At 52.9% G+C, this 27,963-nt stretch overlaps 1 protein-coding gene across 3 annotated transcripts; it reads right to left on the reverse strand.

The window, feature by feature from the left end:
• On the reverse strand, positions 1-27,735 carry LOC132836145 (malate dehydrogenase, cytoplasmic-like). Of its 3 annotated transcripts, none has more exons than XM_060855463.1 (10): positions 27,624-27,734; positions 20,518-20,616; positions 19,439-19,535; positions 17,584-17,759; positions 16,473-16,595; positions 14,585-14,743; positions 10,029-10,133; positions 5,399-5,488; positions 3,989-4,109; positions 1-2,454 (listed from the first exon to the last, which is right to left on the reverse strand). In XM_060855463.1, exons 1-10 carry the CDS (start codon positions 27,624-27,626, stop codon positions 2,444-2,446), a joined length of 984 nt encoding a protein of 327 aa, XP_060711446.1. In that variant the 5' UTR covers positions 27,627-27,734; the 3' UTR covers positions 1-2,443. The 3 variants fall into 3 exon arrangements, with proteins under 3 accessions (XP_060711446.1, XP_060711447.1, XP_060711448.1); XM_060855464.1 differs by lacking the exon at positions 27,624-27,734 and adding an exon at positions 27,289-27,337; XM_060855465.1 differs by lacking the exon at positions 14,585-14,743 and having other exon boundaries at positions 27,624-27,735.
• Between the last annotated feature and the right edge of the window lie 228 nt (positions 27,736-27,963).

Genomic DNA, 27,963 nt, shown 5'->3' on the forward strand with positions numbered 1-27,963 from the left:
TAGTTTTCTTTTGCAGTGTATTTTTGTCCAAACGTATCCCAACGGTGTGGAAACACGCCATTCGGCCCACCAAGTCCACACCAGCCCTCCGAGGAGCATCCCACTCAGACCCACACTTCTACCCTAACCCTGTAACTGTGCACTTTCCTGGCCTGCACATCCCCTGGGCACTATGGGTGACATGGCACAGCCAATTCACCCAAATCCGCACATCCCTGGGCACTATGGGACAATTTAGCACTGCCAATCCACCCTAACCTGCACATCCCTGGGCACTATGGGACAATTTAGCATGGCCAATCCACCCTAACCTGCACATCCCTGGGACACTATGGGACAATTTAGCACTGCCAACCCACCCTAACTGTGAGCAAACTCCACACAGTTGCCCGAGGATGGGATCGAACCCAGGTCCCTGGCGCCGGGAGGTAGCAGCAGCCCTGAGCCCCAGCAGAGGACGGGGATGAGGGCGAACCCGTTAAGGTCCCGGAGCCAGTGGGAATCTGTCAATCCCTGAGGATCAGGAAAACATGATGGTCGTGGTGGCCTGTGGGTGCTTTCTGCGTGCTAACGCGGCCACCGCCTTTGCAACTTTACAAAGATTTCGAAACATAGCCGACTTGAAGTTTTCTGAGCGTGCCGAGATCGCGGAAGACGCTGGGGGACTCCCAAGTCTTTGTTTCTGGACAGGACGGAAAAGTTCAGCTCGTGACTCGGCCTCTGTGCGAGCCAGGTGAAGGTGAGTACTCCAGATGCTGGAGATCAGAGTCAAGCTCCAACTCCATGGTCACAGCAATGAGAGAGGCAGGCCAACGTTTATTACGGTGCTTTGGAAGGTGCTGGAAAATAGCCAACCGGCTCCCGAATCATTGGTGACCTGGATTGGCGGGAGTTCGGCAGGGTCTCTCTGACACCGCCTCACGCACCCCCACCACCCCCCCAACACTATTTGTCCATTAACCTCCTGTGAAACTCCCAACAGTACATTGAACCAGGTCATGTATTGGACAGTGGGAAGGGCTGGAGCCAGTTCTTTGGGGCTGGGTGACTAACCAGGATGTTACCGAGACCGGATGGTATGCGTCACGAGGGGGAAGCTGGATGGGCCGGGGCTGTTTTCCCTGGAAACTCAGGGGTGGCCTTGCATAAGATTTATAAAATCAGGAGGGGCACGGAGACACAGGTCTTTTTCCCAGGATAGGGGGGAAATTCAAAACTGGAGGGCACAGGGTTTAAGATGAGGAGAGGGGATAGATATGAAATGGACCTGAGGAGCCTGTTTTCCACACAGAGAGTGGTGCATGTGTGGAAGGAATTGTCAAAGAGAGTGGTTGGGGCAGGTGCAGTTACAACATTTAAAAGACATTCAATACATGAATACAAAAAGTTCAGAGGGATATGGGCCAGGAGCAGGGAAATGGCACTAGATTAGGTCGGGAAACCTCGTCAGCAGGGGTGAGTTGAACCGAAGGGTCTGTTTCCATGCTGCATGACTCTGATATGAGAGAGAGAGAGAGAGAGAGAGAGAGAGAGAGAGAGAGAGAGAGAGAGTGTGTGTGTGTGTGTGTGTGTGTGTGTGTGTGTGACAGAGTGTGTGTGTGTATCTGTGTGTGTGTGTGTATATCTGTGTCTGTGTGTGTGTGAGAGAGACACACACACAGAGTGTGTGTGTGTGTGTGTGTGTGAGTGACAGTGTGTGTGTGTATCTGTGCGTGTGTGAGAGAGACTGTGTGTGTGTGTGTGAGAGAGTGTGTACCTGTATCGGTGTGTGTGTGAGTGTGAGTGACAGAGTGTATGTATGCATCTGTGCACGTATGTGTGTGTGAGAGAGAAAGAGTGTGTGTGTGTGTATCTGTGTCTGTGTGTGTGTGTGAGATTGACAGAGTGTGTGTGTGAGATTGACAGAGTGTGTGTGTGTATCTGTGCGTGTGAGTGTGAGTGTGTGTGTGTAAGAGAGAGAGAGAGTGAGAGATTGTGGGAGAGTTTAAAGGAGGAGGAATGCATTTGCATCTCACCAGAGTCTGAATTGATCCTAATTGTCTGTCTGTTGTGCCAGGCCAGCTCCTGACGCTTGCTCTGGGGAACATGAGCCTGCAGCTCCACAGAGAGACACAGTGCCTTTGGACTGAACATCACGGTGATTCCTACTGGGGCTGTTTTAGGTCTCACGTCCCTGTAGCTGGGTCAGAATCTATACTGTGGGTCGAGCCACAGGGGCTCCAGAAGGCAGCTCTCCACCACCACCTTCTCCAGGACAACCAGGAAGAGGCAAGAAATGCTCATTGCCCACAGACCACCACGTCCTCCCAGTGAACAGAAGCCATTGTCTACATGTCAGGACGAGGTGAGGGCAGAGCAAGTGGGAGATGGTGAACAGAATTAGCAGTGTCTCCCACCAGCGTCTCCCACCTCCGGTCAATGTGACGGGTCCCAGACGAAGCTCTCAGAGGTTACCTGCAAGCAGAAGAGGATTCCAGTCACAAACTGCGTCAGGTTTTAATCGCATTCATGATGAGACTTCATTTCAATTTCAACCACCCATTAGAGAGTTCGATGCACAGCAAAGGTTCCTCTGTACTGTTCGTGACACCCACGGCATGAAACTGGAGTGGAAGCACGGGGAGAGTGGGCCGGCACGGCGCAAGGGAGCCGGCTTCGATCCCCACCCTCGGGTGACTGTCTGTGTGGAGGTTACACGTTCTCCCAGTGTCTGCATGAGTTTCCTCCGGGTGCTCCGGTTTCCTCCCACAATCCAAAAATATGCAGGTTAGGGTGGATTGGCCGTGCTAAATTGTCCCATAGTGTCCAGGGATGTGCAGGTTAGGGTGGATTGGCCGTGCTAAATTGTCCCATAGTGTCCAGGGATGTGCAGGTTAGGGTGGATTGGCCGTGCTAAATTGTCCCATAGTGCCCAGGGATGTGCAGGTTAGGGTGGATTGGCCGTGCTAAATTGTCCCATAGTGCCCAGGGATGTGCAGGTTAGGGTGGATTGGCCGTGCTAAATTGTCCCACAGTGTCCAGGGATGTGCAGGTTAGGGTGGATTGGCCATGCTAAATTGTCCCACAGTGTCCAGGGATGTGCAGGTTAGGGTGGATTGGCCGTGCTAAATTGTCCCATACTGCCCAGGGATGTGCAGGTTAGGGTGGATTGGCTGTGCTAAATTGTCCCATACTGCCCAGGGATGTGCAGGTTAGGGTGGATTGGCCATGCTAAATTGTCCCGCAGTGCCCAGGGATGTGCAGGTTAGGGTGGATTGGCCATGCTAAATTGTCCCATAGTGCCCAGGGATGTGCAGGTTAGGATGGATTGGCCGTGCTAAATTGTCCCATAGTGCCCAGGGATGTGCAGGTTAGGATGGATTGGCCGTGTTAAATTGTCCCATAGTGCCCAGGGATGTGCAGGTTAGGGTGGATTGGCCGTGCTAAATTGTCCCATAGTGCCCAGGGATGTGCAGGTTAGGGTGGATTAGCCGTGCTAAATTGTCCCATAGTGCCCAGGGATGTGCAGGTTAGGGTGGATTGGCCGTGCTAAATTGTCCCATAGTGCCCAGGGATGTGCAGGTTAGGGTGGATTAGCCGTGCTAAATTGTCCCATAGCGCCCAGGGATGTGCAGGTTAGGTGCATTAGTCAGGGGTAATGGGTCGGGGAGGTTTACTTTTTGGCGGGTCGGTATGGAATTGTTGGATTGAAGTTCCTGTTTCCACACTGTGGTGATTCTCTGATTTCTTTGAGAAAAATTCAAACTGTGCGTGGGCAGGCAACTGGTGTAACCTGTGTTTCCACACAAACTCGGCCTATTACTGTTACATAGAAACAGCAGGGTGAAGACACTGGAGACCATTAGCTGTCACACTGAGAGAGCAGGGGGGGCTAACCCTCACTGTCTCGGGTCAGGGCTATCAGGATGTCAGCCTCCTTTTGAGCTCTGCTGCCGTTTCCCCTTGGAGCGGCAGAGGGGGTTCAGGGAACTTAGGAACCGGGACTTACTCCTTGCCAGCGCTGTCAGGGCACCCTTCCGCTCCTCCAGCAGCTCCTGAGCCGACTGGGCCATCCTCAGTCGGCAGATCTCGGAAACCCTCAGGCCAGCCACAATCTGCCAGCTTCCATCCTGGAAACAGAGACGATCCATGAGTAGACGGTTTCGGACACTGGGCACGTTAATAGCTATGGCTGAGCAACCGAACTGAGTACCCATTCCACTGGCAGCCTCAGGGAGGCAATTCTACTCCTGCGGCCTTCACAGTCATGCCTGCCTCCCTTCTTCAGCAGCAGAAGGAGATTGGCATGAATTGGCCAGTGCTGAATTCTAACACTGTACATTGCGATATGGTCGTAACTCCACAGACTTTAACGGTCAAGTACCTTCTTACCTGACCTCGGAAATGGCTAAACAAGACACACAATTTCAAGGACGTGTAGGGATAGGTAACAAATCCTGGTCGGACCACTGACCCTCCGAATCTGCAGCACTCCCTCAGTACTGACCCTCCCACAGTGCGGCGCTCCCTCAGTACTGACCCTCTGACAGTGAGGCACTCCCTCAGCACTGACCCTCTGACAGAGCGGCACTCCCGCAGTACTGACCCTCCGACAATGTTGCACTCCCTCAGTATTGACCCTCCCACAGTGCGGCACTCCCTCAGTACTGACTCTCTGACAGTGCAGCACTCCCTCAGTACTGACCCTCTGACACTGTGGCACTCCCTCAGCGCTGACCCTCCGACAATGCGGCACTCCCTCAGTACTGACCCTCCGACAGTGCGGCACTCCCTCAGTAGTGACCCTCCGACAGTGCGGCACTCCCTCAGTACTGTCCCTCTGACAGTGCGGCACTCCCTCAGTACTGTCCCTCTGACAGTGCGGCACTCCCTCAGTACTGACCCTCCGACAGTGTCGCACTCCCTCAGTATTGACCCTCTGACAGTGCGGCACTCCCTCAGTACTGACCCTCCCACAGTGCGGCACTCCCTCAGCACTGACCCTCCGACAGTGCGGCACTCCCTCAGCGCTGACCCTCCGACAATGCGGCACTCCCTCAGTACTGTCCCTCTGACAGTGCGGCACTCCCTCAGTACTGATCCTACGACAGTGCAGCACTCCCTCAGTACTGATCCTACGACAGTGCGGCACTCCCTCAGGACTGACCCTCTGACAGAGCGGCACTCCCTCAGTACTGACCCTCCGAATCTACAGCACTCCCTCAGTATTGACCCTCTGACAGTGCGGCACTCCCTCGGCACTGACCCTCTGACAGTGCAGAGTTCCCTCAGTACTGACCCTGTGACAGTGCGGCACTCCCTCAGTTCTGACCCCCCTACAGTGCGGTGTTTAGTTAAAATAGCTCTCGGAGTGTTAGTCTGGATTATGAACTTCCGTGTCTGACGGTGTTGAAAGTACCTTTACAGTTACTGGAAAAGAGTAAATAAGCTGCTCAGGAACTCCGTAGCTATTTCCATTTGAGATGACTCCCATTGACACCAGCTCACCCTGCAAAGTACAGAATTGGGTCAGTATTGAATAACAGTGAGTCTGATCAGATCCCCCTCAGTGTGGAAACAGGCCCTTTGGCCCAACAAGTCCACACCGACCCTCCGAAGAGTAACCCAGCCTGTATTTACCCCTGACACTTTGGGCAATTTAGCACGGCCAATCCACCCTAACCTGCACATCTTCAGACTGTGTGAGGAAACCGGAGCACCCAGAGGAAACCCCACGCAGACATGGGGAGAGAATGCGCAAACTCCACACAGACAGTTGCCCGAGGCAGGAATCGAACCCTAATCCCTGGCGCTGTGAGGCAGTGGCACTAACTGCTGAGCCACCGTAAAAACTCAGGTCTGAGACGAAAAATCAGAGTTAAGGTTTCGGGTCAGGTGACCCTTTCCCCAGAAAGTCAGGGTCAGGTGTCTGTCACTTCAGGGTAATGACCCTATTGTTTCAGACATCCATTCGCAAACCCTTGGCAACGTCAACGTGTTTAAACTGAGTGGGGGGTTTGGCAACAGAGCTAAATGAAAAGAGATCCCTGTGCGATTTGAACTCACAACCACAAACTTACAAGACCAGTACTCTAACCACTGAGCTACAGAGCCTCCAACAGAGTAAATAGTGAATAACAGTGATTAAGAGTTGGGCAGCAGTGACTGCGTGTGGGTCAACAGAGAGTAAAGTGGAGGGATTAACAGACAGTGAGTCAACACAGTCAGTGTTGGTCAAGAGGGAGTGAGTGTGGGTAAACAGAGAGTGAGTGTGGCTCAGCAGAGAGTGAGTGTGGCTCAACAGGGAGTGAGTGTGGGTCAACAGAGAGAGTGTGAGTCAACAGGGAGTGAGTGTGGTTAAACAGAGAGTGAGTGGGGGTCAACAGAGACAGTGTGGGTCAACACAGAGTGAGTGTGGTTCAACACGGAGTGAGTATGAGTCAACAGAGAGTGTGAGAGAGTCAACAGGGAGTGAGTGTTGGTCAACACAGAGTGAGTGTGGGTCAACAGAGAGAGTGTGTGGGTCGACAGAGAGAGTGTGTGGGTCGACAGAGAGTGAGTGTGGGTCGACAGCGAGTGAGTGTGGGTCGACACAGAGTGAGTGTGGGTCGACACAGAGTGAGTGTGGGTCGACACAGAGTGAGTGTGGGTCAACAGAGAGAGTGTGTGGGTCAACAGGGAGTGAGTGTGGGTCAACAGGGAGTGTGTGTGGGTCAACACAGAGTGAGTGTGGGTCAACAGGGAGTGAGTATGGGTCAACAGGGAGTGAGCGTGGGTCAACAGAGACAGTGTGGGTCAACAGGGAATGAGTGTGGATCAACAGAGACAGTGTGGGTCAACAGGGAGTGAGTGTGGATCAACAGAGAGAGTGTGAGTCAACAGGGAGTGACTGTGGGTCAACAGGGAGTGAGTGTGGGTCAACAGAGACAGTGTGGGTCAACACAGGCAGTGTGGGTCAACAGGGAGTGAGTGTAGATCAACAGAGAGAGTGTGGGTCAACAGGGAGTGAGTGTGGTTCAACAGAGAGTGAGTGTGGTTCAACAGAGAGTGAGTGTGGTTCAACACGGAGTGAGTATGAGTCAACAGAGAGTGTGTGAGAGTCAACAGAGAGTGAGCGTTGATCAACACAGAGCGAGTGTGGGTCAACAGAGAGAGTGAGAGTCAACAGGGAGTGAGTATGGATCAACAGAGAGTGAGTGTGAGTCAACAGAGTGTGTGTGAGAGTCAAAAGAGACAGTGTGGGTCAACAGGGAGTGAGTGTGGGTCAACAGGGAGTGAGTATGGGTCAACCGAGAGTGAGTGTTGGTCAACACAGAGTGAGTGTGGGTCAACACAGAGTGAGTGTGGATCAACAGAGCGTGAGCGTGGGTCAACAGGGAGTGAGTGTGGGTCAACAGAGACAGTGTGGGTCAACAGGGAGTGAGCATGGATCAACAGGGAGTGAGTATGGATCAACAGGGAGTGAGTGTGGGATAACAGGGAGTGAGTGTGGGATAACAGGGAGTGAGTGTGGGTCAACAGAGACAGTGTGGGTCAACAGGGAGTGAGTGTGGGTCAACAGGGAGTGAGTGTGGGATAACAGGGAGTGAGTGTGGTTCAACAGACAGTGAGTGTGGGTCAACAGAGAGAGTGTGGGTCAACAGGGAGTGAGTGTGGATCAACAGAGACAGTGTGGGTCAACAGGGAGTGAGTGTGGATCAACAGAGTGAGTGTGAGTCAACAGGGAGTGAGTGTGAGTCAACAGGGAGTGAGTGTGGATCAACAGGGAGTGAGTGTGGATCAACAGAGAGTGTGAGTCAACAGGGAGTGAGTGTGGATCAACAGAGAGAGTGTGAGTCAACAGGAAGTGCGTGTGGGTCAACAGAGAGTGAGTGTAGGTCAATAGGGAGTGAATGTGGGTTAACAACGAGTGCGTGTGGGTTAAGAGGGAGTGAGTGTGGGTCAATAGGGAGTGAGTGTGGATCAACAGAGCGTGAGCGTGGGTCAACAGGGAGTGAGTGTGGGTCAACAGAGACAGTGTGGGTCAACAGGGAGTGAGCATGGATCAACAGGGAGTGAGTATGGATCAACAGGGAGTGAGTGTGGGATAACAGGGAGTGAGTGTGGGATAACAGGGAGTGAGTGTGGGTCAACAGAGACAGTGTGGGTCAACAGGGAGTGAGTGTGGGTCAACAGGGAGTGAGTGTGGGATAACAGGGAGTGAGTGTGGTTCAACAGACAGTGAGTGTGGGTCAACAGAGAGAGTGTGGGTCAACAGGGAGTGAGTGTGGATCAACAGAGACAGTGTGGGTCAACAGGGAGTGAGTGTGGATCAACAGAGTGAGTGTGAGTCAACAGGGAGTGAGTGTGAGTCAACAGGGAGTGAGTGTGAGTCAACAGGGAGTGAGTGTGGATCAACAGAGAGTGTGAGTCAACAGGGAGTGAGTGTGGATCAACAGAGAGAGTGTGAGTCAACAGGAAGTGCGTGTGGGTCAACAGAGAGTGAGTGTAGGTCAATAGGGAGTGAATGTGGGTTAACAACGAGTGCGTGTGGGTTAAGAGGGAGTGAGTGTGGGTCAATAGGGAGTGAATGTGGGTCAACAGACAGTGAGTGTGGGTCAACAGGGAGTGAGTGTGGGTCAACAGAGACAGTGTGGGTCAACAGGGAGTGAGTGTGGATCAACAGAGTGAGTGTGAGTCAACAGGGAGTGAGTGTGAGTCAACAGAGAGTGAGTGTGGATCAACAGAGAGAGTGTGAGTCAACAGGAAGTGCGTGTGGGTCAACAGAGAGGGAGTGTGGGTCAATAGGGAGTGAGTGTGGGTCAACAGAGAGTGAGTGTGGGTTAACAAGGAGTGCGTATGGGTTAAGAGGGAGTGAGTGTGGGTCAATAGGGAGTGAATGTGGGTCAACAGGGAGTGAGTGTGGATCAACAGAGACAGTGTGGGTCAACAGGGAGTGAGTGTGGATCAACAGAGTGAGTGTGGGTCAACAGGGAGTGAGTGTGGGTCAACAGAGACAGTGTGGGTCAACAGGGAGTGAGTGTGGATCAACAGAGAGAGTGTGAGTCAACAGGGAGTGAGTGTGGGTTAACAGGGAGTGAATGTGGGTCAACAGGGAATGGGTTTAGGTCGAAGTGGGTGAGAATGAGCAATTACTGACAGGGGGAAGAGTGTGGCTCAACAGTGGGAACAGGGGGAGAATGTGTGCCAGTGGTGAACAAGTGCGGGCACGTAGTGAGCAGGTGTGGATGTATAGTCAGTATGCATGGCACACAAGTGAATGTGGGCCAATAGTGAATGGGTATGGGCCAGTGATGCACTAGCATTGGCACATAGTGTTGGCTGCTGTAAGAGGGACAATTATTTATGAGGAGCACCTCCTGCTTCTCAGATCACGGGGTGAATGCCAGCAGATGGCCACCGAAATTCCCCGTATATAGGTCGGTATTACCACTACTCGTGTTACCCAAATCCCATCATCGGTGGCATCACTGACCCCACATATTGTGCTCTGACCGCTCCCCGCTCCCTACCGCGTCCTCCTGCAGTTGACCAAGCGATGCTCTCACATGGAATGTCGAGTCAGCAGACCTTGCCCCCCCCACCCTCCCCAACCCTCAGACACCCACACACCCCGACCCCCCCCCCCCCCCCCCCCCCCCACCCCGCCGTCACCCCTTTGGCTCTCTTGAGCCTTGCCGCATGTGTGTTGTGAAACTTCACGAGACGGGGAAAGTGAGGGGGGAGACGGGGAAAGTGAGGGGGGAGACGGGGAAAGTGAGGGGGACGAGCTCAGGCCTTGGAGGGCACATCGATGGATCCAGAGTCGCCATTGGCCCACAAGCCACATTCCTGATGAAGGGCTTATGCCCGAAACGCCGACGCACCTGGTCCTTGGATGCCGCCTGACCGGCTGTGCTTTTCCAGCAACACACTCTTCGACTCTGATTGCACGCAAGGGCAATCCAAGGGAGGAAGTCACTGGTCATCACATCTACTGGTCTCTGATTCCCCCTTACCCCCACCCCTTCCTCTATACCATCAACATCATCCCCCTCTACGCAACTTACCTCGGATGTCCCAGACCACAGCGCCCGCAGGTGGTCACAGATGGCACAGGCGACCGACATAGTACAGCCTGTCCGTACCACGGTTTCCCTTCGCTGCTGGAACGCCTGAGGAGGGAGAATGAAAGAGAAAGAGTGATAGATAGACAGAGAGGCAGCACGGTGGCTCAGTGGTTAGCACAGCTGCCAGGAACCCAGGTTCGATTCCACCTTCAGACAGACTGGGTGGAGTTTGCACATTCTCCCCCTGTGTCTGTGTGGGGTCTCCTCCGGGTGCTCCGGTTTCCTCCCACAGTACCAAAGGTGTGCAGGTTAGGGTGGATTGGCCATGCTAAATTGCCCGTAGTGCCCAGGGATGTGCAGGTTAGGATGGATTGGCCGTGCTAAATTGCCCGTAGTGTCCAGGGATGTGCAGGTTAGGGTGGATTGGCCGTGCTAAATTGTCCCATAGGGCCCAGGGATGTGCAGGTTAGGGTGGATTGGCCGTGCTAAATTGTCCCACAGTGCCCAGGGATGTGCAGGTTAGGGTGGATTGGCCGTGCTAAATTGTCCCATAGGGCCCAGGGATGTGCAGGTTAGGGTGGATTGGCCGTGCTAAATTGTCCCATAGGGCCCAGGGATGTGCAGGTTAGGGTGGATTGGCCGTGCTAAATTGTCCCATAGTGTCCAGGGATGTGCAGGTTAGGGTGGATTGGCCGTGCTAAATTGTCCCATAGTGTCCAGGGATGTGCAGGTTAGGATGGATTGGCCGTGCTAAATTGTCCCATAGTGCCCAGGGATAGAACAAAGAACATTACAGAACAGGAACAGGCCCTTCGGCCCTCCAAGCCTGTGCCAATCCAGATCCTCTACCTGAACCTGCTGCTTATTTTCTCAGGGTCTGTATCCCCCTGCTCCCTGCCCATTCACCTACCTGTCCGGATACATGTTAAATGAAGCTATTGTGCCTGCCTCTACCACCTCCACTGGCAACACGTTCCAGGCACCCACCACCCTCTGTGTAAACAACATTCCACACTTATCTCCCCTAAACTTTTCCCCTCTCACTTTCAACTCGTGACCCCTAGTAATTGAGCCCCCCCCCCCACTCTGTGAAAAGTCTTCTTGCTACCCACCCTGTCTGTACCTCTCATGGTTTTGTCGCCCTCAATCAGGTCCCCCCTCAACCTCCTTCTTTCCAATGAAAGCAATCCTAATCTACTCAACCTCTCATCATAGCCAGCACCTTCCCGACCAGGCAACATCCTGGTGAACCCCCTCTGCACCCTCTCCAAAGCCTCCACATTTGGTAATGTGGCGACCAGAACTGTACGCAGTATTCCAAATGTGGCCATACCGAAGTCCTATACACCTGTAACCTGACCTGCCAACTCTTGTACTCAATACCCCGTCCGACAAAGAAAAGCATGCCTTCTAGACCACTCTACTGACCTGCGTCGCCATATTTAGAGAACAATGGACTTGAACACCCAGATCTCTGTGAACATCAATCTTCCCCCAGGGCTTTTCCATTTACTGTAATGTTCGCTCTTGAATCGGATCTTCCAAAATGCATCACCTCGAATTTGTCTGGATTGAACTGCATCTGCCATTTCTCTGCCCAACTCTCCAATCTGTCTATATTCTGCTGTATTCTCTGGCAGAGCCCTTCACTGTCTGCTCCTCCACCAATCTTTAGTGTCATCTGCAAACTTGCCAATCAGACCAACTAGACCTTCCTCCAGATCATTGATGTATATCACAAATAGCAGTGGTCCCAGCACAGATCCCTGTGGAACAAGTCTCCATTTTGAGAAACTCCGTGAGACTACTACACGGTCTCCTGCTGCCCAGCCTGTTCTCTATGCGTTTAGCTAGTACACCCTGGATCCTATGCAACTTCAGTTTCTCCATCAGCCTCCCATGGGGAACCTTATTAAATGCCTTACTAAAGTCCAAGCATATGACATCTACAGCCCTTCCCTCATCAATCAACTTTGTCACCTCTTCAAAGAATTCTATTAGGTTTGTAAGACATGACCTTCCCTGCTGCCAATCACTGATAAGCCCATTTGCTTCCAAATTGCTAAATATCCTTTTCCTTAGTATCTTCTCCAGTAGCTTCCCTATCACTGAGATCAGGCTCACTGGTCTGTAATTACTGGATTATCCCTGCTACCCTTCTTTAACACGGGGACAACATTAGCAATTCCCCAGTCCTCTGGGACCTCCACCATGTTCAAGGATGCTGCAAAAACATCTGTTCTTTCTTCTCTCTCTTTTCCCTCAGTAACCTGGGATAGATCCCATCCGGACCTGGGGACTTGTCCACCTTAATTCCTTTTAGATACCCAACAATTCCTCTCTCCTTGTGCCGTCATGACCGCGAGTAATCAAACATCTATCCCTAACCTCAACATCCGCCATGTCCCTCACCTCGGGTGAATACCTATGCAAAGTACTCGTTAAAGAATCTCACCCATTCCCTCTGAGTCCTCACATAACTTTCCGCCTTTGTCCTTGAGTGGGCCAACCCTTTCTCGAGTTACCCTCTTGCTCCTTATATATTAATAATACACTTTGGGGTTTTCCTTAACCCTGTTTGCTAAAGATATTTCATGACCCCTTTTAGCCGCCTTAATTCCTCGTTTCAGATTGATCCGACATTCCCGATATTCTTCCATAGCTTCGTCTGCCTTCAGTCACTTAGCCCTTATGTATACATTCTTTTTCCTCTTAGCCACTCTCACAATTTCACCTGTCGTCGTTGGTTCCCTAATCTTGCCATTTCTACCTCTCATTTTCACGGGAACATCTTTCTCCTGAACTCTAATCAGCCTCTCTTTAAAAGCCTCCCTCATACTGAATGTGGAATTCCCTTTAAAGGCCTGCTCCCAATCCACATTCCCCAGCTCCTGACGAATTTTGCTATAATCGGCCTTCCCCCCCCAGTTTAGCCCTCTTCCTTTAGGACCATTCTCGTCTTTGTCCATGAGTATTCTAAAACTTATGGAATTGTGATCACTATTCCCAAAGTAATCCCCCACTGAAACTTGACCCACCTGGCCGGGCCCACTCCCCAACACCGGGTCCAGGATGGTCCCTTCCACAGTTGCAGTACCTACATAATGCTCCAGAAAACCCTCCTGGATGCTCCTTACAAATTCTGCTCCACCCAGACCTCGACCACTCAGTGATCCCAGTCCATGTTGGGAAAATTAAAATCTCCCATCACCGCCACCCTGTTGCTCCTCCATCTTGCTGTGATCTCTCTACATATTTGTGCCTCTATCTCACTCGCTGATGGGAGGCCTGCCCCAACATTGTTACCACACCCTTCCTGTTTCTGAGCTCTGCCCATATTGCCTCACTGCTCGGGTCCTCCATCATGCCCCCCTTCAGCACAGCTGTGATATCCTCCCTGACTAGTAACGCAACTCCTCCATCACTTGTACCTCCCTCTCTATCCCGTCTGAAGCATCGATAATCTGGGATGCCAATCATGCCCTCCCCTCGACCAAGTCTCAGTAATAGCAATAACATCAAACTCCCAGGTACTAATCCAGGATGTCCAGATTAGGGTAAATTGGCCGTGCTAAATTGTCCCATAGTGCCCAGGGATGTGCAGGTTAGGGTGGATTGGCCGTGCTAAATTGTCCCATAGTGCCCAGGGATGTGCAGGTTAGGGTGGATTGGCCGTGCTAAATTGTCCCATAGTGCCCAGGGATGTGCAGGTTAGGGTGGATTGGCCGTGCTAAATTGTCCCATAGTGCCCAGGGATGTGCAGGTTAGGGTGGATTGGCCGTGCTAAATTGTCCCATAGTGCCCAGGGATGTGCAGGTTAGGGTGGATTGACCGTGCTAAATTGTCCCATAGTGCCCAGGGATGTGCAGGTTAGGGTGGATTGACCGTGCTAAATTGTCCCATAGTGCCCAGGGATGTGCAGGTTAGGGTGGATTGGCCGTGCTAAATTGTCCCATAATGTCCAGGGATGTGCAGGTTAGGGTGGATTGGCCATGCTAAATTGTCCCATAGTGCCCTGGGATGTGCAGGTTAGGGTGGATTGGCCATGCTAAATTGTCCCATAATGTCCAGGGATGTGCAGGTTAGGGTGGATTGGCCATGCTAAATTGTCCCATAGTGCCCTGGGATGTGCAGGTTAGGGTGGATTGGCCATGTTAAATTGTCCCATAGTGCCCAGGGATGTGCAGGTTAGGGTGGATTGGCCGTGCTAAATTGTCCCATAGTGTCCAGGGATGTGCAGGTTAGGGTGGATTGGCCGTGCTAAATTGTCCCATAGTGCCCAGGGATGTGCAGGTTGGGGTGGATTGGCCGTGCTAAATTGTCCCATAGTGCCCAGGGATGTGTAGGTTTGGTGCATTAATCACAGGTAATTAGAGGCTTGGAGGGTAGGGGGAATGGGTTTGGGTGGGTTACTCTTCGGAGGGTCAGTGTGGAGTTGTTGGCTTGGAGGGCCTGGTTTCCCACTGTCGGGAATCTCTGACTCTCCGAAGTAGGCACAGGTCAGTTATCGAGGGAGGCCTCTGGAGCCATGAACTGGGGAAGGAAACCTCACTCACCAGCCTGTCGGCGCCCCTCAGGGCCTGCTGCAGCCCAGCCGGACGGGAGTCACGCGTGACCGAGGCATGCTCGATGTCGGGGAGCTGCGTGCTGGAAGGGGTGCCCCAGACGATCACGTTGCGCACAGATCCTGCGCCCATCCCCAGGGTGAGAGCCAGCTGCAACCGGGGAGTGAGACAATACGGTCAGCGTATGAACCTGGAAGGGGGGGGGAGCTGAGACTGGTACAATCAAACTCCACCTCCCACCCCAATCCTCACCACCCCCCCGATCAGCCTCCTGGAGATCTCAAACCCTCGCTAACCCTCCAGGCATATTCCTGACCTGGTCTGCCCTGTGTCTCCCCCCTCCCATCCTTTCTTTGTAAGTTGCTCTGACGAAGAAAATCCCCAACTGTGATAATGTCACCACTGGCGCTTTCCCTGAAACCCTGAGATCTCACCAGCATCCCTCGCCCCCTCGTCGCCCTACGATCAGCCAGATCCCACGCTCCCTTATCTCTGTCACCTTCTCCAACCCTGGATGTCCCGCGTCCCCTTCCCTCTCCATGAGACCCACCCCCCAGCTCTCAGAACATCCCTCTGGAATTTTACAGGCTTCCACCTACATAGCCCTAACCCGGCAACCTGCCAAACATCCTCCCTATCTCTCAGAGCTTCCTCCAGCCCTCCCATACACCCCCAACATGCTACCTCTGTAACCCGCAGCAACCCTGTGGACATACCAGACCTCAGTACTTGCCAATCTTTATAACCCCTGAGAAATCCTTCTCTCTGATAGCTCGCGCCTCTCTCTAATCGTATAATACACCCCACAGGAGAAAGTGAGGACTGCAGATGCTGCAGATCAGAGCTGAAAACTGTGTTGCTGGAAAAGCGCAGCAGATCAGACAGCCATCAAAGGAACAGGAGAATCGACGTTTTGGGCATAAGCCCTTCTTCAGGAATCTGAAGAATACACCCCACAGCCCACCAACAGCACAATCTTAGCCTCCACCCCCTCCTAATCACTGGACCCCTTCGATCCCTACAAACCAAAACCCCACCTCCACCAAGATCTCCATGCTCCCAGTCTCTTGAGCATCCCGATTCCTATCGCTCCGGCTCCCTGAGCCCTCAAGCTCTGGAATTCCCCTCCGAAACGTCTCCATCCTCTCTCTCTCCCCTCCCACCTCCCTCCCCGCCCTCCCTCGTTCCTCCTCCATCTCTCTTGCCCCTCCCTCTTCCTCCATCTCTCTTTCATCCCTCCCTCCTCCCTCCCCTCTCTCCACTCCCTCTCTCTCTCTCTCCCCCTCCCACCTCCTCCCGGCCCCCCTCTCTCTCATCAGTCTCTCCTCCCTCTCCCCTCCTTCCCCCTCCCTCTCTCTCCCACTCCCCCCAACTTTCTCTCTCCCTCCTGACCCTCCTCTCTCTCCCCTTCACCCTCCCTCCCTCCCCACCTCTTCCCCTCCCCCCCCACTGTCCATCCTTCTCCCTCGTCCTCCCTCTCGTTTCTCCCTTTCCTCTCTCTTGCCCTTTGCCTCTCCCTCTCTCTCAAATCCCTCCCCCAACTCTCTCTCTCTCTCTCTCTCTCTCTATCTCTCCTCCATTTCCCTCTCTCCCACCCTCTCTCCGTCCTCTTTTAACCTTTCTGCAGAGCGATCCCTTCATCTGGGCTTTAGGGCAACTGTCCCTAATAGGTCCCGAGGCTGTCTCGGTCTCTGCCTGTCCCCACTTCTGTGGGAAACATCCCCTGAGCTGGTAGAACGTGCAGGCGAAGGCTTGTTCATGTTTAGGGGTCAGGGTTGGCGTTGCACCGGGGTCAGAGAGGAGGGGGAGGGTGAAGGAGGGAAAAAAGGGAAACAGGAAAAGGCTCCTCACGTGAGCCCCCTCTCCCGATGGTACCTACCTGGGCCTGAGCTCGGTTCTGACCCAGCCGCGTCAGGCAGGAGAAGTTCTCCGGTGGGATGGAGGGTGCCGATGTCATGGCGACGAGGCAGTTGGTGTTGGCTGAGCTGCCCACCACCAGAACCTGCAGCAACGAGAGAGAGAGAGAGTGGCAGCTTGGGTGATGGGCTCTCTTGAACAAACAGGCGGTGAACACTGTCCTGTCCTGTTCACATTCTGCCCGAGAGGTTCCACCTGACCCAGCTAGACTGACCAGGATTCAAACGGTTAGCTCCTCGCTTTTGGCCAGCAGGGGTAGGACGGGCTGAACAGCCTTTTTCCTGTGCTGTGGGATCACTACCACTGGACAGTGAAGAATGTGTTTGGGAAGGATTGGTGCTCTCTCAGCACTGGCCCTCTGACAGAACAGCACTGCCTCGGCACAGGCTCTCTGACAGTGCTGCTCTCCCTCAGTACTGACCCTCCAACAGTGTGGCACTCCCTCACAGTACTGACCCTCCGACAGTGCGGCACTCCCTCAGTACTGACCCTCCGACAGTGCGGCACTCCCTCAGTACTGACCCTCCGACAGTGTGGCACTCCCTCAGCACTGACCCTCCGATAATGCAGCACTCCCTCAGTACTGACCCTCCGACAGTGCCGCACTCCCTCAACACTGACCCTCCGACAGTGCGGCACTCCCTCAACACTGACCCTCCGACAGTGTCCAGTCCCTCAGTACTGACCCTCCCACAGTGCAGCACTCCCTCAGTACTGACCCTCCGACAGTGCGGCACTCCCTCAGTACTGACCCTCCAACAGTGCAGCACTCCCTCAGTACTGACCCTCCGACATTGTGGCACTCCCTCAGCACTCACGCTAACATTGTCAGCCTGGGTTAAGGTTGAACTGTTTGCATTGATACCCATCCGACAAACAGCTGTTCCCGTAGATGAGAGCGCTGTACGATTCATCCAAGGCTGACACCACTGTCCAGCAGGAACAGGGTTGGGCTAGCCTGGGTGACACCCCTCACTGATAATTAAATAATTCAACATGTCATGCTGTAACCCAGTCAGCTGCAGCTGAGTGAGGAAGGGGGTGATAAACTATGAGGAATTTCAGCTCTTTACCTTGACAGTCTTCTTGGCATAGGTGTCTAAGGCCATCCCCTGGGATCTGAATATTCGAACATTATACTTGAATTGGTCGTCACACCGCATGTCCTCTGCCCTGGGAGTTGCTCCAAGCAGAATCGCAACATCCACATCCCGAAAGGCCACCTCGGCACGGTCTGTCACTGTCACTCCTGCAGGAAACAGGCCGGCTGGTTAGTTTGATTTGCCCACCGCCAGACCCAACAAACAGCGAGACAAGAATGAAACACAAACAGAGACTGCTGGAGAAACTCAGCAGGTCTTAGAGAGACCCCGACAGTGCGAGCAGGCCAGCTGTCACCTCGGTTTGACAACAACCCTCTGGAGATCATCCTACCCACTCCCCTACTCTAATCCTGTAACTCTGCACATTCCTGGACACTACGGGACAATTTAGCACGGCCAATCCACCCTAACCTGCACATCCCTGGGCACTATGGGACAATTTAGCACGGCCAATCCACCCTAACCTGCACATCCCTGGGCACTATGGGACAATTTAGCACAGCCAATCCACCCTAACCTGCACATCCCTGGACACTATGGGACAATTTAGCATGGCCAATCCACCCTAACCGGCATGTCCCCGGACACTATGGGACAATATAGCACGGCCAATCCACCCGAACCTGCACATCCCCAGGCACTATGGGACAATTTAGCAGGGCCAATCCACCCTAACCTGCAAATCCCTGGGCACTACGGGACAATTTAGCACGGCCAATCCACCCTAACCTGCACATCCCTGGGCACTATGGGACAATTTAGAACGGCCAATCCACCCTTATCTGCACATCCCTGGGCACTATGGGACAATTTAGCATGGCCAATCCTTAACCTACACATCCCTGGACGCTATGGGACAATTTAGCATGGCCAATCCACCCTAACCTGTACAGCCCTGGACACTATGAGACAATTTAGCACAGCCAATCCACCCTAACCTGCACATCCCTGGGCACTATTGGATAATTTAGCATGGCCAATCCACCCTAACCTGCACATCCCTGGGCACTATGGGACAATTTAGCACGGCCAATCCACCCTAACCTGCACATCCATGGGCACTATGGAACAATTTAGCACGGCCTATCCACCCTAACCTGCACATCCCCGGACACTATGGGACAATTTAGCATGGCCAATCCACCCTAAACTGCACATCCCTGGACACTATGGGACAATTTAGCACGGCCAATCCACTCTAACCTGCACATCCCCGGACACTATGGGACAATTTAGCACGGCCAATCCACCCTAAACTGCACATCCCTGGACACTATGGGACAATTTAGCATGGCCAATCCACCCTAACCTGCACATCCCCAGACACTATGAGACAATATAGCACAGCCAATCCACCCTAACCTGCACATCCCTGGGCACTATGGGACAATTTAGCACGGCCAATCCACCCGAACCTGCACATCCCTGGGCACTATGGGACAATTTAGCACGGCCAACCCACCCTAACCTGCATATCTCTGGGCACATCCCTCAGTACTGACCCTCCAATTGTGCGGCGCTCCCTCAGTACTGACACTACCTGTGTTGGCCTGGCACTCGATTTAAAAACAGTCCAAACATATGCTCCCTTCCCTCTGTTGCTTTTGAACAAGGTCAAGAACTGGATAAGGGGGAGGGGATATCTTGGGATGAGGTGGGATGGACAGTGTGAGGAATCTTGTGTGGTGTAGAATCTCCTGCACTGAGCCAATGTACCTCATGACCTGTTAGTGCACTGTCCACACCCAGTCCGTGAATCGACAGATTGTTTTCAATACCTACACCTTGTGTTTCGATATTTCAGCACCGGTCGTTGTTTTGTTACCTTGAAGAAGCTCGAAAGCACAGTCCTGTAGCTCCATGGCGACCCCGGTCAGCACCGCCAACATCGAGGGGATGTCCATCAGAACCAGAAAAACCGGCTACAAGAGAAACAAGAGTGCGACATTCGGGCAGGCGGAACGAACAGGCAAACCCAAAACAAGATGAGGGGACTTGGGCCTTTGAGACTGCATCCCCATTTAAGGGCTGGTCTGATTGGGCCACGTTCCTGCCAGAATCCAACTGACATTTTACCCCAAGGTTAGCCCCAACTACGAAACATTTTCTTCTTACTTTTGCTTTTATTGTTCTACTGAAAACTTTAAACTTGTTGATCACTTACAGGTCGGAGCCTCTCCCTGTCCAGTGGATCTGCTTGACCATGATTTGAATACCTTGATGAGATCTCCTCTCAGCTCCCCACACAGAATCTGGGGCAGTGGCTCAGTGGTTAGCACTGCAGCCTCACAGCGCCAGGGACCAGGGTTCGATTCTGGTCTCGGGGGACTGTCTGTGTGGAGGGTGCATGTTCTCCCCGTCCCGTGTCTGCGTGGGGGTTCCTCCCACAATCCAAAGGTGCCCAGGTTAGGGTGGATTGGCCGTGCTAAATTGTCTCATAGTGCCCAGGGATGTGCAGGTTAGGGGGGGATTGGCCGTGCTAAATTGTCCCATAGTGCCCAGGGATGTGCAGGTTAGGGTGGATAGGCCGTGCTAAATTGTCCCATAGTGCCCAGGGATGTGCAGGTTAGGGTGGATTGGCCGTGCTAAATTGTCCCATAGTGCCCAGGGATGTGCAGGTTAGGGTGGATTGGCCGTGCTAAATTGTCCCATAGTGCCCAGGGATGTGCAGGTTAGGGTGGATTGGCCGTGCTAAATTGTCCCATAGTGCCCAGGGATGTGCAGGTTAGGGTGGATTGGCCGTGCTAAATTGTCCCATAGTGCCCAGGGATGTGCAGGGTAGGTGCTCAGTCAGGGGAAATGCGGAGGAATGGCTCTGGGTGGGTTCCTCTTCGGAGGGTTGGTGTGGAGGCGAAGGGCCTGTTTCCACACCGTGGAGAGTGGCCTGTGCTGGTTGTGGTGTACCTGCTGATTCCCGAACACCTCTCCGTTGGCTATCCTGTCGAGCAGGGAGTAGGCAATCGGACCAGCAGCCCCTGTCACCGACACCTTCAGCGGGAGGGCCTACAATGAGGTGTGGAGAAGAGGTAGTGTATCATTACCGGTGAGGCCATAGCAACGGTCACCCGAGTCTTAGTCTGCCCTCCCTCACTCGCCACCCTTTCAGCAGCACCGACCTTCTCGTCCTCCATGGCACCTTCGCTGCCCCTTCTCATTGGCTTCCCTCTCCAATCTGGGACCACTTTTTGATCACACCCTAAGGCCTTGGAGCAGACGTCGGCCACTCAGCCCACTGGGTCCTGCTCTGCTGTTCTTTGAATTCATGACCGATCCGACAATCCTCAGCCCCACTCTCCTGAGTTTTCCCTTCCATTCCTCTTCCCGATTAATAAACTATCTCGGCCTGGAATATCGCCTCATGGCTCCACACTCGGCAGTCCTCTGCGGTAACGAATTCTACAGATTCTAGTAGGTTTAGGTTTATTTTCATTAGAGAAAAGGAGATTGAGGGGGGGACCTGATTGAGGTTTACAAAATGATGAAGGGTATAGACAGGGTGGGTAGAGAGAAGCTTTTTCCCCAGAGTGAGGGGTTCAATAACGAAAGATCACGCATTCAAGGTGAGAGGTGAACAGTTTAAGAGGGATACACGTGGTAAGTACCTCACACAGAGGGTGGTGGGCGTCTGGAACGCGTTGCCAGCAGAGGTGGTAGAGGCAGGCACGGTGGATTCATTTAAGATGCGTCTGGATAAATGCACGAGTAGGTGGGGAGCAGAGGGATACAGATGCTTAGGAATTGGACGACAGGTTTAGACAGTACGTTTGGATAGGCTCAGGCTTGGAGGGCCGAAGGGCCTGTTCCCAGGCTGGACATTTTCTTTGTCCTTTATATTCGCTCACCTCTGACAGAAAAATTCTTCCTCATCTCTGTCTCAAGGGTAGGGGTTGGTGTCATTGATAAACTATGAATCCAGAGACCCATGTAATGTTCTGGGGACCTGGGTTCGAATCCCACCGTGGTAAATGGTGGAATTTGAATTCAATAATAATCTGGGAACTAGGAGTTGAATGGTGATCATGAAGTCACTGCTGACTGTCAGGAACTATCTGGTTCCTTTGGGGAAGGAAATCTGCCATCCTTACCCGGTCGGCCTACAGCAGTGCTGTTGACTTTTAACTGCCCTCTGCGCCATTAGGGCAATTAATGCTGGCCTAGCTAGTGACGTTCTTGAGAACGAGTAAACTCAAAAAAAAAATGAGTGACCCCCTTATTCTGAGATGATGCGCTTTGATCCTGGACTGTCCCACAAGGGGAGTTGAGAATGTGTTGCTGGAAAAGCACAGCAGGTCAGGCAGCATCCGAGGAGCAGGAGAATCGACGTTACGGGCAAAAGCCCTTCATTAGGAATGAGGCTGGGAGACTTGGGGGTGGAGGGATAAATGGGAAGGGGGTGGGGCTGAGGGCAAGGTAGCTGAGAGTGCAGTAGGTGGATGGAGCTGGGGGTAAAGGTGATAGGTGGGAGAGGAGGGTGGAGTGGATAGGTGGGAAGGAAGATGGACAGGTAGGACAGGTCATGGGGACAGTGCTGAGCTGGAAGGTTGGAACTGGGGTGAGGTGGGGGAAGGGGAAATGAGGAAACTGGTGAGGTCCACATTGATGCCCTGGGGTTGAAGGGTTCCGAGGCGGAAGATGAGACGTTCTTCCTCCAGGTGTCTGGTGGTGAGGGAGCGGCGGTGAAGGAGGCCCAGGACCTGCATGTCCTCGGCAGAGTGGGAGGGGGAGTTGAAATGTTGGGCCACGGGGCGGTGTGGTTGATTGGTGCGGGTGTCCCAGAGACGTTCCCTAAAGCGCTCTGCAAGGAGGTGTTCAGTCTCCCCAATGTAGAGGAGACCGCATCGGGAGCAACGGATACAATAAATGATATTGGTGGATGTGCAGGTAAACCTTTGATGGATGTGGAAGGCTCCTTTGGGGCCTTGGATGGAGGTGAGGGAGGAGGTGCGGGCGCAGATTTTGCAATTCCTGTGGTGGCAGGGGAAGGTGCCAGGACGGGAGGGCGGGTTGTTGGGGGGCGTGGACCTGACCAGATAGTCACGGAGGGAACGGTCTTTGTGGAAGGTGGAAAGGGGTGGAGAGGGAAATATATCCCTGGTGGTGGGGTCCATTTGAAGGTGGCGGAAATGTCAGCGGAAGATGGGACGTATATAGAGGTTAGTGGGATGGAAGGTGAGGACCTGGGTGGGGGGGTTCTGTCCCTGTTGCAGTTGGAGAGTGGTGGGGGAGTTCAAGGTGCAGGAAGTGGATGAGATGCGCTGGAGGGCATCACCAACCACGTGGGAGGGGAAACTGCGGTCTTTAAAGAAGGAGGCCATCTGGTGTGTTCTGTGGTGGAATCTCTCTGCATCGACTCCATCAGGTCCCCTCAGAATCCTAGACGTTTCAATAAAGTCTTCTCTCATTCTTCTCCACTCCAACGAGTACGGACCTAACCTATTCAGTCACAGTCCGTCCATACCCAGGACCGTGTACCTTCTCTGGAATACCTCCTATGCCGATATAACTGTTCACTGTACTCCAGCTGTGGTCTGACTGCTGCCTTGTACGATTTAGCAAGACCCTCCTGTTTTTCTGCTCTATTCCCGGGCTTAATTAGAGAGCATTTACAGCATAGAAATAGGCCACTCGGCCCATTTACATGAGTCTCCTCCAATCTACCCGTCACCATCTCTTTGTCCTTCGTGTGCTTATCCAATATCCCCCTAAACACACCCACATCACTCAGCTCAGCCACTCCCTGTTTGGAGTGAGTGCCACATTCTCACTGCTCCCTGGGTAAACTGATTTCTCCTGAAATCGCTGGGGAGTGTCGCTGAACAAAGAGACCTGGAGGTACGGGTACAAACATCCTTGAAAGTGGAGTCGGAGGTAGACAGGGTGGCGAAGAAGGCTCTTGGCTGACTTGCCCAGGGGCTGAGTGGTTAGCACTGCTGCCTTGCAGTACCAGGGTTCAATTCCAACCTCGGGCGACTGTCTGGGTGGAGTTTGCACATTCTCCCCCAGTGTCCGTGCGGGTTTGCTCCGGTTTCCTCCCACAGTCCAAAGATGTGCAGGTCAGGGTGAACTGGCCGTGCTAAATTGCCCGTAGTGTTAGGTGTGATAGTCAGAGGGAAATGGGTCTGGGTGGGTTACTCTTCAGAGGGTCAGTGCGGACTGGTAGGGCTGAAGGGCCTGTTTCCACACTGTAGAGAATCTAACCTAATTGAGTTTGGGAGTTGGAATGTCATATTGAAGCTGTACAGGACATTGATTCAGCATCTTCTTCAATTCTGGTCCCTCTTCTATACGAAGATATTAAACTTGAGAAGGTGCAGAAAAGATTGACAAGGATGTTGCCAGGGTTGGAGGGTTCGAGCTACAGGGAGAGGCTGAACAGGCTGGGGCTGTTTTCCCTGGAGCGTCGGAGGCTGAGGGGTGACCTTATAGAGGTTTATAAAATCATGGGGAGCAATGGATAGGGTGACTAACCGAGGTCTTTTTTCCTAGGGTGTGGGAGCCCAAAATTAAGGGCACAGCTTCAAAGTGAGAGAAGAACATTTTAAAAAGGACTTGAGGTGTAACTTTTTCACATAGAGGGTGGTGACTGAATGGAACGAGATGGTAGAGGAGTTGGTGGAGGCTGGTACAATGACAACATTTAAAAGGCATCTGGATGGGTATATGAATAGGAAGGGTTTGGAGGGATATGGGCCAAATGTTGACAAACGGGACTAGAGTTGAAAAGGTTGGAAAAGCGCAGGCAGTATCTGAGGAGCAGGGGCGAAGCGCTGACTCGCTTAGATTGGGAGGTCTGGTCAACGTGGACGATTTGGGCTGAAGAGTCTGTTGCCACGCTGTATGACTCTACGCTGACTGGGTCTATTCGTGACCAACTTGGCAGAGGATTTCAAGGTGCAGTGGGTAGCGTTCCTGCCTCTGAGCCAGGTGCCTCGGGTTCAAGGGCCACTCTGAGACTTGACGGATGAGGAAAGTGCGTTCACAAAGCGAGGAAAGGTTGCATATCAACTGGTGAAATCCCACCTACGCCAGAGGCAAGAGGGCTGATTCAAGATCGGCCGGGCCATGTGGAGAAAGCTAGTCTCTCTGCCGTCCCACCCCTGGAAGGGGGGGAATGACAGCCTGATGATATCATTGTTGGACTGTTAATCCAGAGACACAGGTACATGTCCTGGGTTCTGATCCCGCCAAGTCAGATCGTGGAATTTGAATTCGATAAAAAATATGAAATTAAGAGTCTAATGAAGACCATGAATCCATTGCCAATTGTTGGGGAAAGGACAAAGTGATGCTGGAGATTGGAGTCGAGAGTGTTGTGTTGGGAAAGCCGGTCAGGCAGCATCCGAGGAGCAGGAGAATCGATGTTTCGGGCAAAAGCCCTTCATCAGCAATGAGGCTGGGAGCCAAGGTGGGAGGGGAAGTATGGAGGGGTAAATGGAAAGGGGTAGGGCTGGGAAAGGTAGCTGGGAGTGCGACAGATAGATAAAGGTGGGGGGGGGTAATGGTGATAGGTCGGAGAGGAGGGGAAAACCTATCTGGTTCACCAACGTCCTTAAGGGAAGGAAAATGCAATCCTTACCTGGTCTGAACTACAGGTGACTGCAAATCCACAGCAGTGTGGGTGACTATAAACTGCTCTCTGGGGCAATTAGGGATGGGCAATAATTGCTGGCTCTGCTGGCAATGCCAACATCCTGTAAAAAACCCATAACCTCCGGGCTACAATGTGTACATTCCCCAACTGTCTTATACTGATTGCCTGTGGACCATCCCCATGTTTCTACCAGCAACATTCAGGAAGATTTTTCTCACGCCTAGCCTCCGATCATGCCCTCTCTCAATCTTCCAGCAATTACTCTCTCAATTTTCATCTTCAAGCATCCCAATTCCCAACTAATGCTAATTTCCTGATTCCCCATTCGATGGGTTTAAGTCAGGATTGACAACACTGTCAATCCTCGCCATGCTCTGGTAACCGTCATCCCCCGCATCTGCTTTTCCACCCACTGTCAAATTTAAAAACTGTGTCCAAAAATCGCTCCCAGCCTCCTTCCCTCCATTTATCTCTCACCACCTGCTGCCTGGCAAGCTGTCGAATCGTAACGGCTTTAGCAACAGGGAGAGGTCATTCGGCCAATTATGACCATGTTAGCAATCCTCCAAAATCTGAGCTCCCTAATTCAGGCATCTTGAGAATCCACTCATTTCGTTGCCTATGGCAACAGCATCCTGGGGGCCTGTAAGTTCTGAAATTCCCTCCCTAAACCTATCTCTCGCTTTCTCTCTATCTATCTTCCTTTACCATGCTCCTTAAAATCCAGCTCTCGTTACCCTCTCCTCAATATCTTCTTATATCGTTTGATAACTGTCTTGGAAAGCATTCACTTAATGTGAAACATTTTCTCCATGTTACGGATGTGAATTCCAGCAGCCAGCTTCTCCACTTGCTGAGCTTACGATGGTTAGGCTGCCACCTCCAAAAAGCCGAGAGAGCCAGTTTCAAACCTATTAAATTCTAACCAGGCCAAGCACACTAGACACAGAGGACACAGTCTCAGATTACGGGATAAAACATTTACGAGGAATCATTTCTTCATCGAGTGATAGAGGTTTTCAGCACAGAAACAGACCCTTCGGCCCATCTCCTCTATACTGACCATAGAGTCATACAGATGTACAGCACAGAAACAGACCCTTCGGTCCAACCTTTCCATGCCGACCAGATATCCCAACCCAATCTAGTCCCACCTGCCAGCAGCCGGCCCATGTCCCTCCAAACTCTTCCTATTCATATACCCATCCAGATGCCTCCTTAAATGTTGTCATTGTACCAGCCTCCACCACTTCCTCTGGCAGCTCATTCCATACACGCACCACCCTCTGCGTGAAAAAGTTGCCCCTTATGTTTCTTTTATACCTCTCCCCTCTCACCCTAAACATATGCCCCTCTAGTTTTGGACTCCCCCCAACCCAGGGAAAAGACATTTTCTATTTACCCTATCCATGCCCCTCATGATTTTATAAACCTCTATAAGGTTACCCCACTCCAAGGATAGTGAATTACATGGCATTCTCTACCTCACAAGGCAGCGGAGGTCAAGTGACAGAGTGTATTTATGAAGGAGACTGATATAAATTAGGTATAATATAATTGCGTATGTGTATTGTATTAAAGGCAACAAAAGTTATAGGGAAGAAAGGAGGAACAGGAAACCGGGTTGGATGATCAGCCATGATCACGTTGGATGGCAGAGCCAGCCAGAAGGGCCGAATGGTCTACTCCAGCTCCTGTGTTATCTGTTGGGAACACTCCTCAGGGCCGTGCAGGACAGACGTGAAGAAGGGGTTTGTACCAAAGCTCTGGTGGTAGGGATTGGCCCGACAGGGTCCCTGGGCAGGAGTGAACCTGGTGAGGGAGGCACCAGGTCCCACCCAGGGCCCCCTTACGATGAACAGGACTGGTGACCGTGAACGTGTTGTCAACGACGGCGTGGCCTCAGTGCACCCACTGACCATTCAAGATAAGCAACTGCAACTGGACAGTGGGTCAAGGCACCCGAAAAAACACAATGGAGACTATTCAGCCCATTGACTCTATGTCATCTCACCAACCCATCATGGGCGGGGCCTCACACATCCCACCCCTCCCTCTGATTGGCTGGGGTTCCATCTACTCACAGCTCAAGGTTTCTGCGGTCACGTGCTGCCTCCAGAGTGCGCATGCGCGCGCAGCCAATCCGGAGTATGTCACCAGCGGACCACCCCCCCACGCCGCAGCAGCCAATGAGGATTCTCCATCACGCCTCCTTCCCCCCACGCATGCGATTCCAACCAATCACGTGGCGGAAAGGCGAAGGCCCAATCAAGGCCGCGGTAAGCCGATCAGACGGTGATTTCCCACCATTGGGTTATCAACAGGTGGCGCGGCGCCTCGTGCAGCCCCCACCCCCCACATCCGGGGATGGCAGACCGGCAGCTGGACAACGGCCCCGGCTCCGAATGAAGCGACTCACCATGGCGACGCTCGGCCTCGCTGTGAGCGCAGGACGGGGTCACTACAGGGTCAACGGCCAACCGTCGCTTTGGCCCGCCCCCGCGAGGCGGGACCATTATCGAATTGGACGAGCCCCGCGTCGGCTCCAGCCCCTCTGGGACCGATTCATCTTTCCATTGGACAAACCTAACAATGGATGCTGACGTCTGGGTTTCAACCGCGCCCCCCGACAACAAGCCCCGCCCCTTAGCGACAGCGATGAAGCGAGCTTGCAATTGGACGGGCTCCCAAACGGGTCCCCGCCCACACGTGTGTCAGCTCACGCCCCCTGACAGCAAACCCCGCCCCCCAGACAAAAG

This window comes from Hemiscyllium ocellatum, chromosome 46 (genome assembly GCF_020745735.1).
Source record: "Hemiscyllium ocellatum isolate sHemOce1 chromosome 46, sHemOce1.pat.X.cur, whole genome shotgun sequence".
Classification (NCBI taxonomy): domain Eukaryota; kingdom Metazoa; phylum Chordata; class Chondrichthyes; order Orectolobiformes; family Hemiscylliidae; genus Hemiscyllium; species Hemiscyllium ocellatum.

What these genes read in the sequence shown, in the direction of transcription:
- LOC132836145 (XM_060855463.1), bottom strand. An exon ending in TGAGGGGCGCCGACAGGCTG is followed by an intron (nt 10,134 to 14,584) that starts GTGAGTGAGGTT and finishes CTCCCTCCTCAG; the next exon opens with GCGTTCCAGCAGCGAAGGGA. An exon ending in TGTGGTCTGGGACATCCGAG is followed by an intron (nt 5,489 to 10,028) that starts GTAAGTTGCGTA and finishes TGTACTTTGCAG; the next exon opens with GGTGAGCTGGTGTCAATGGG.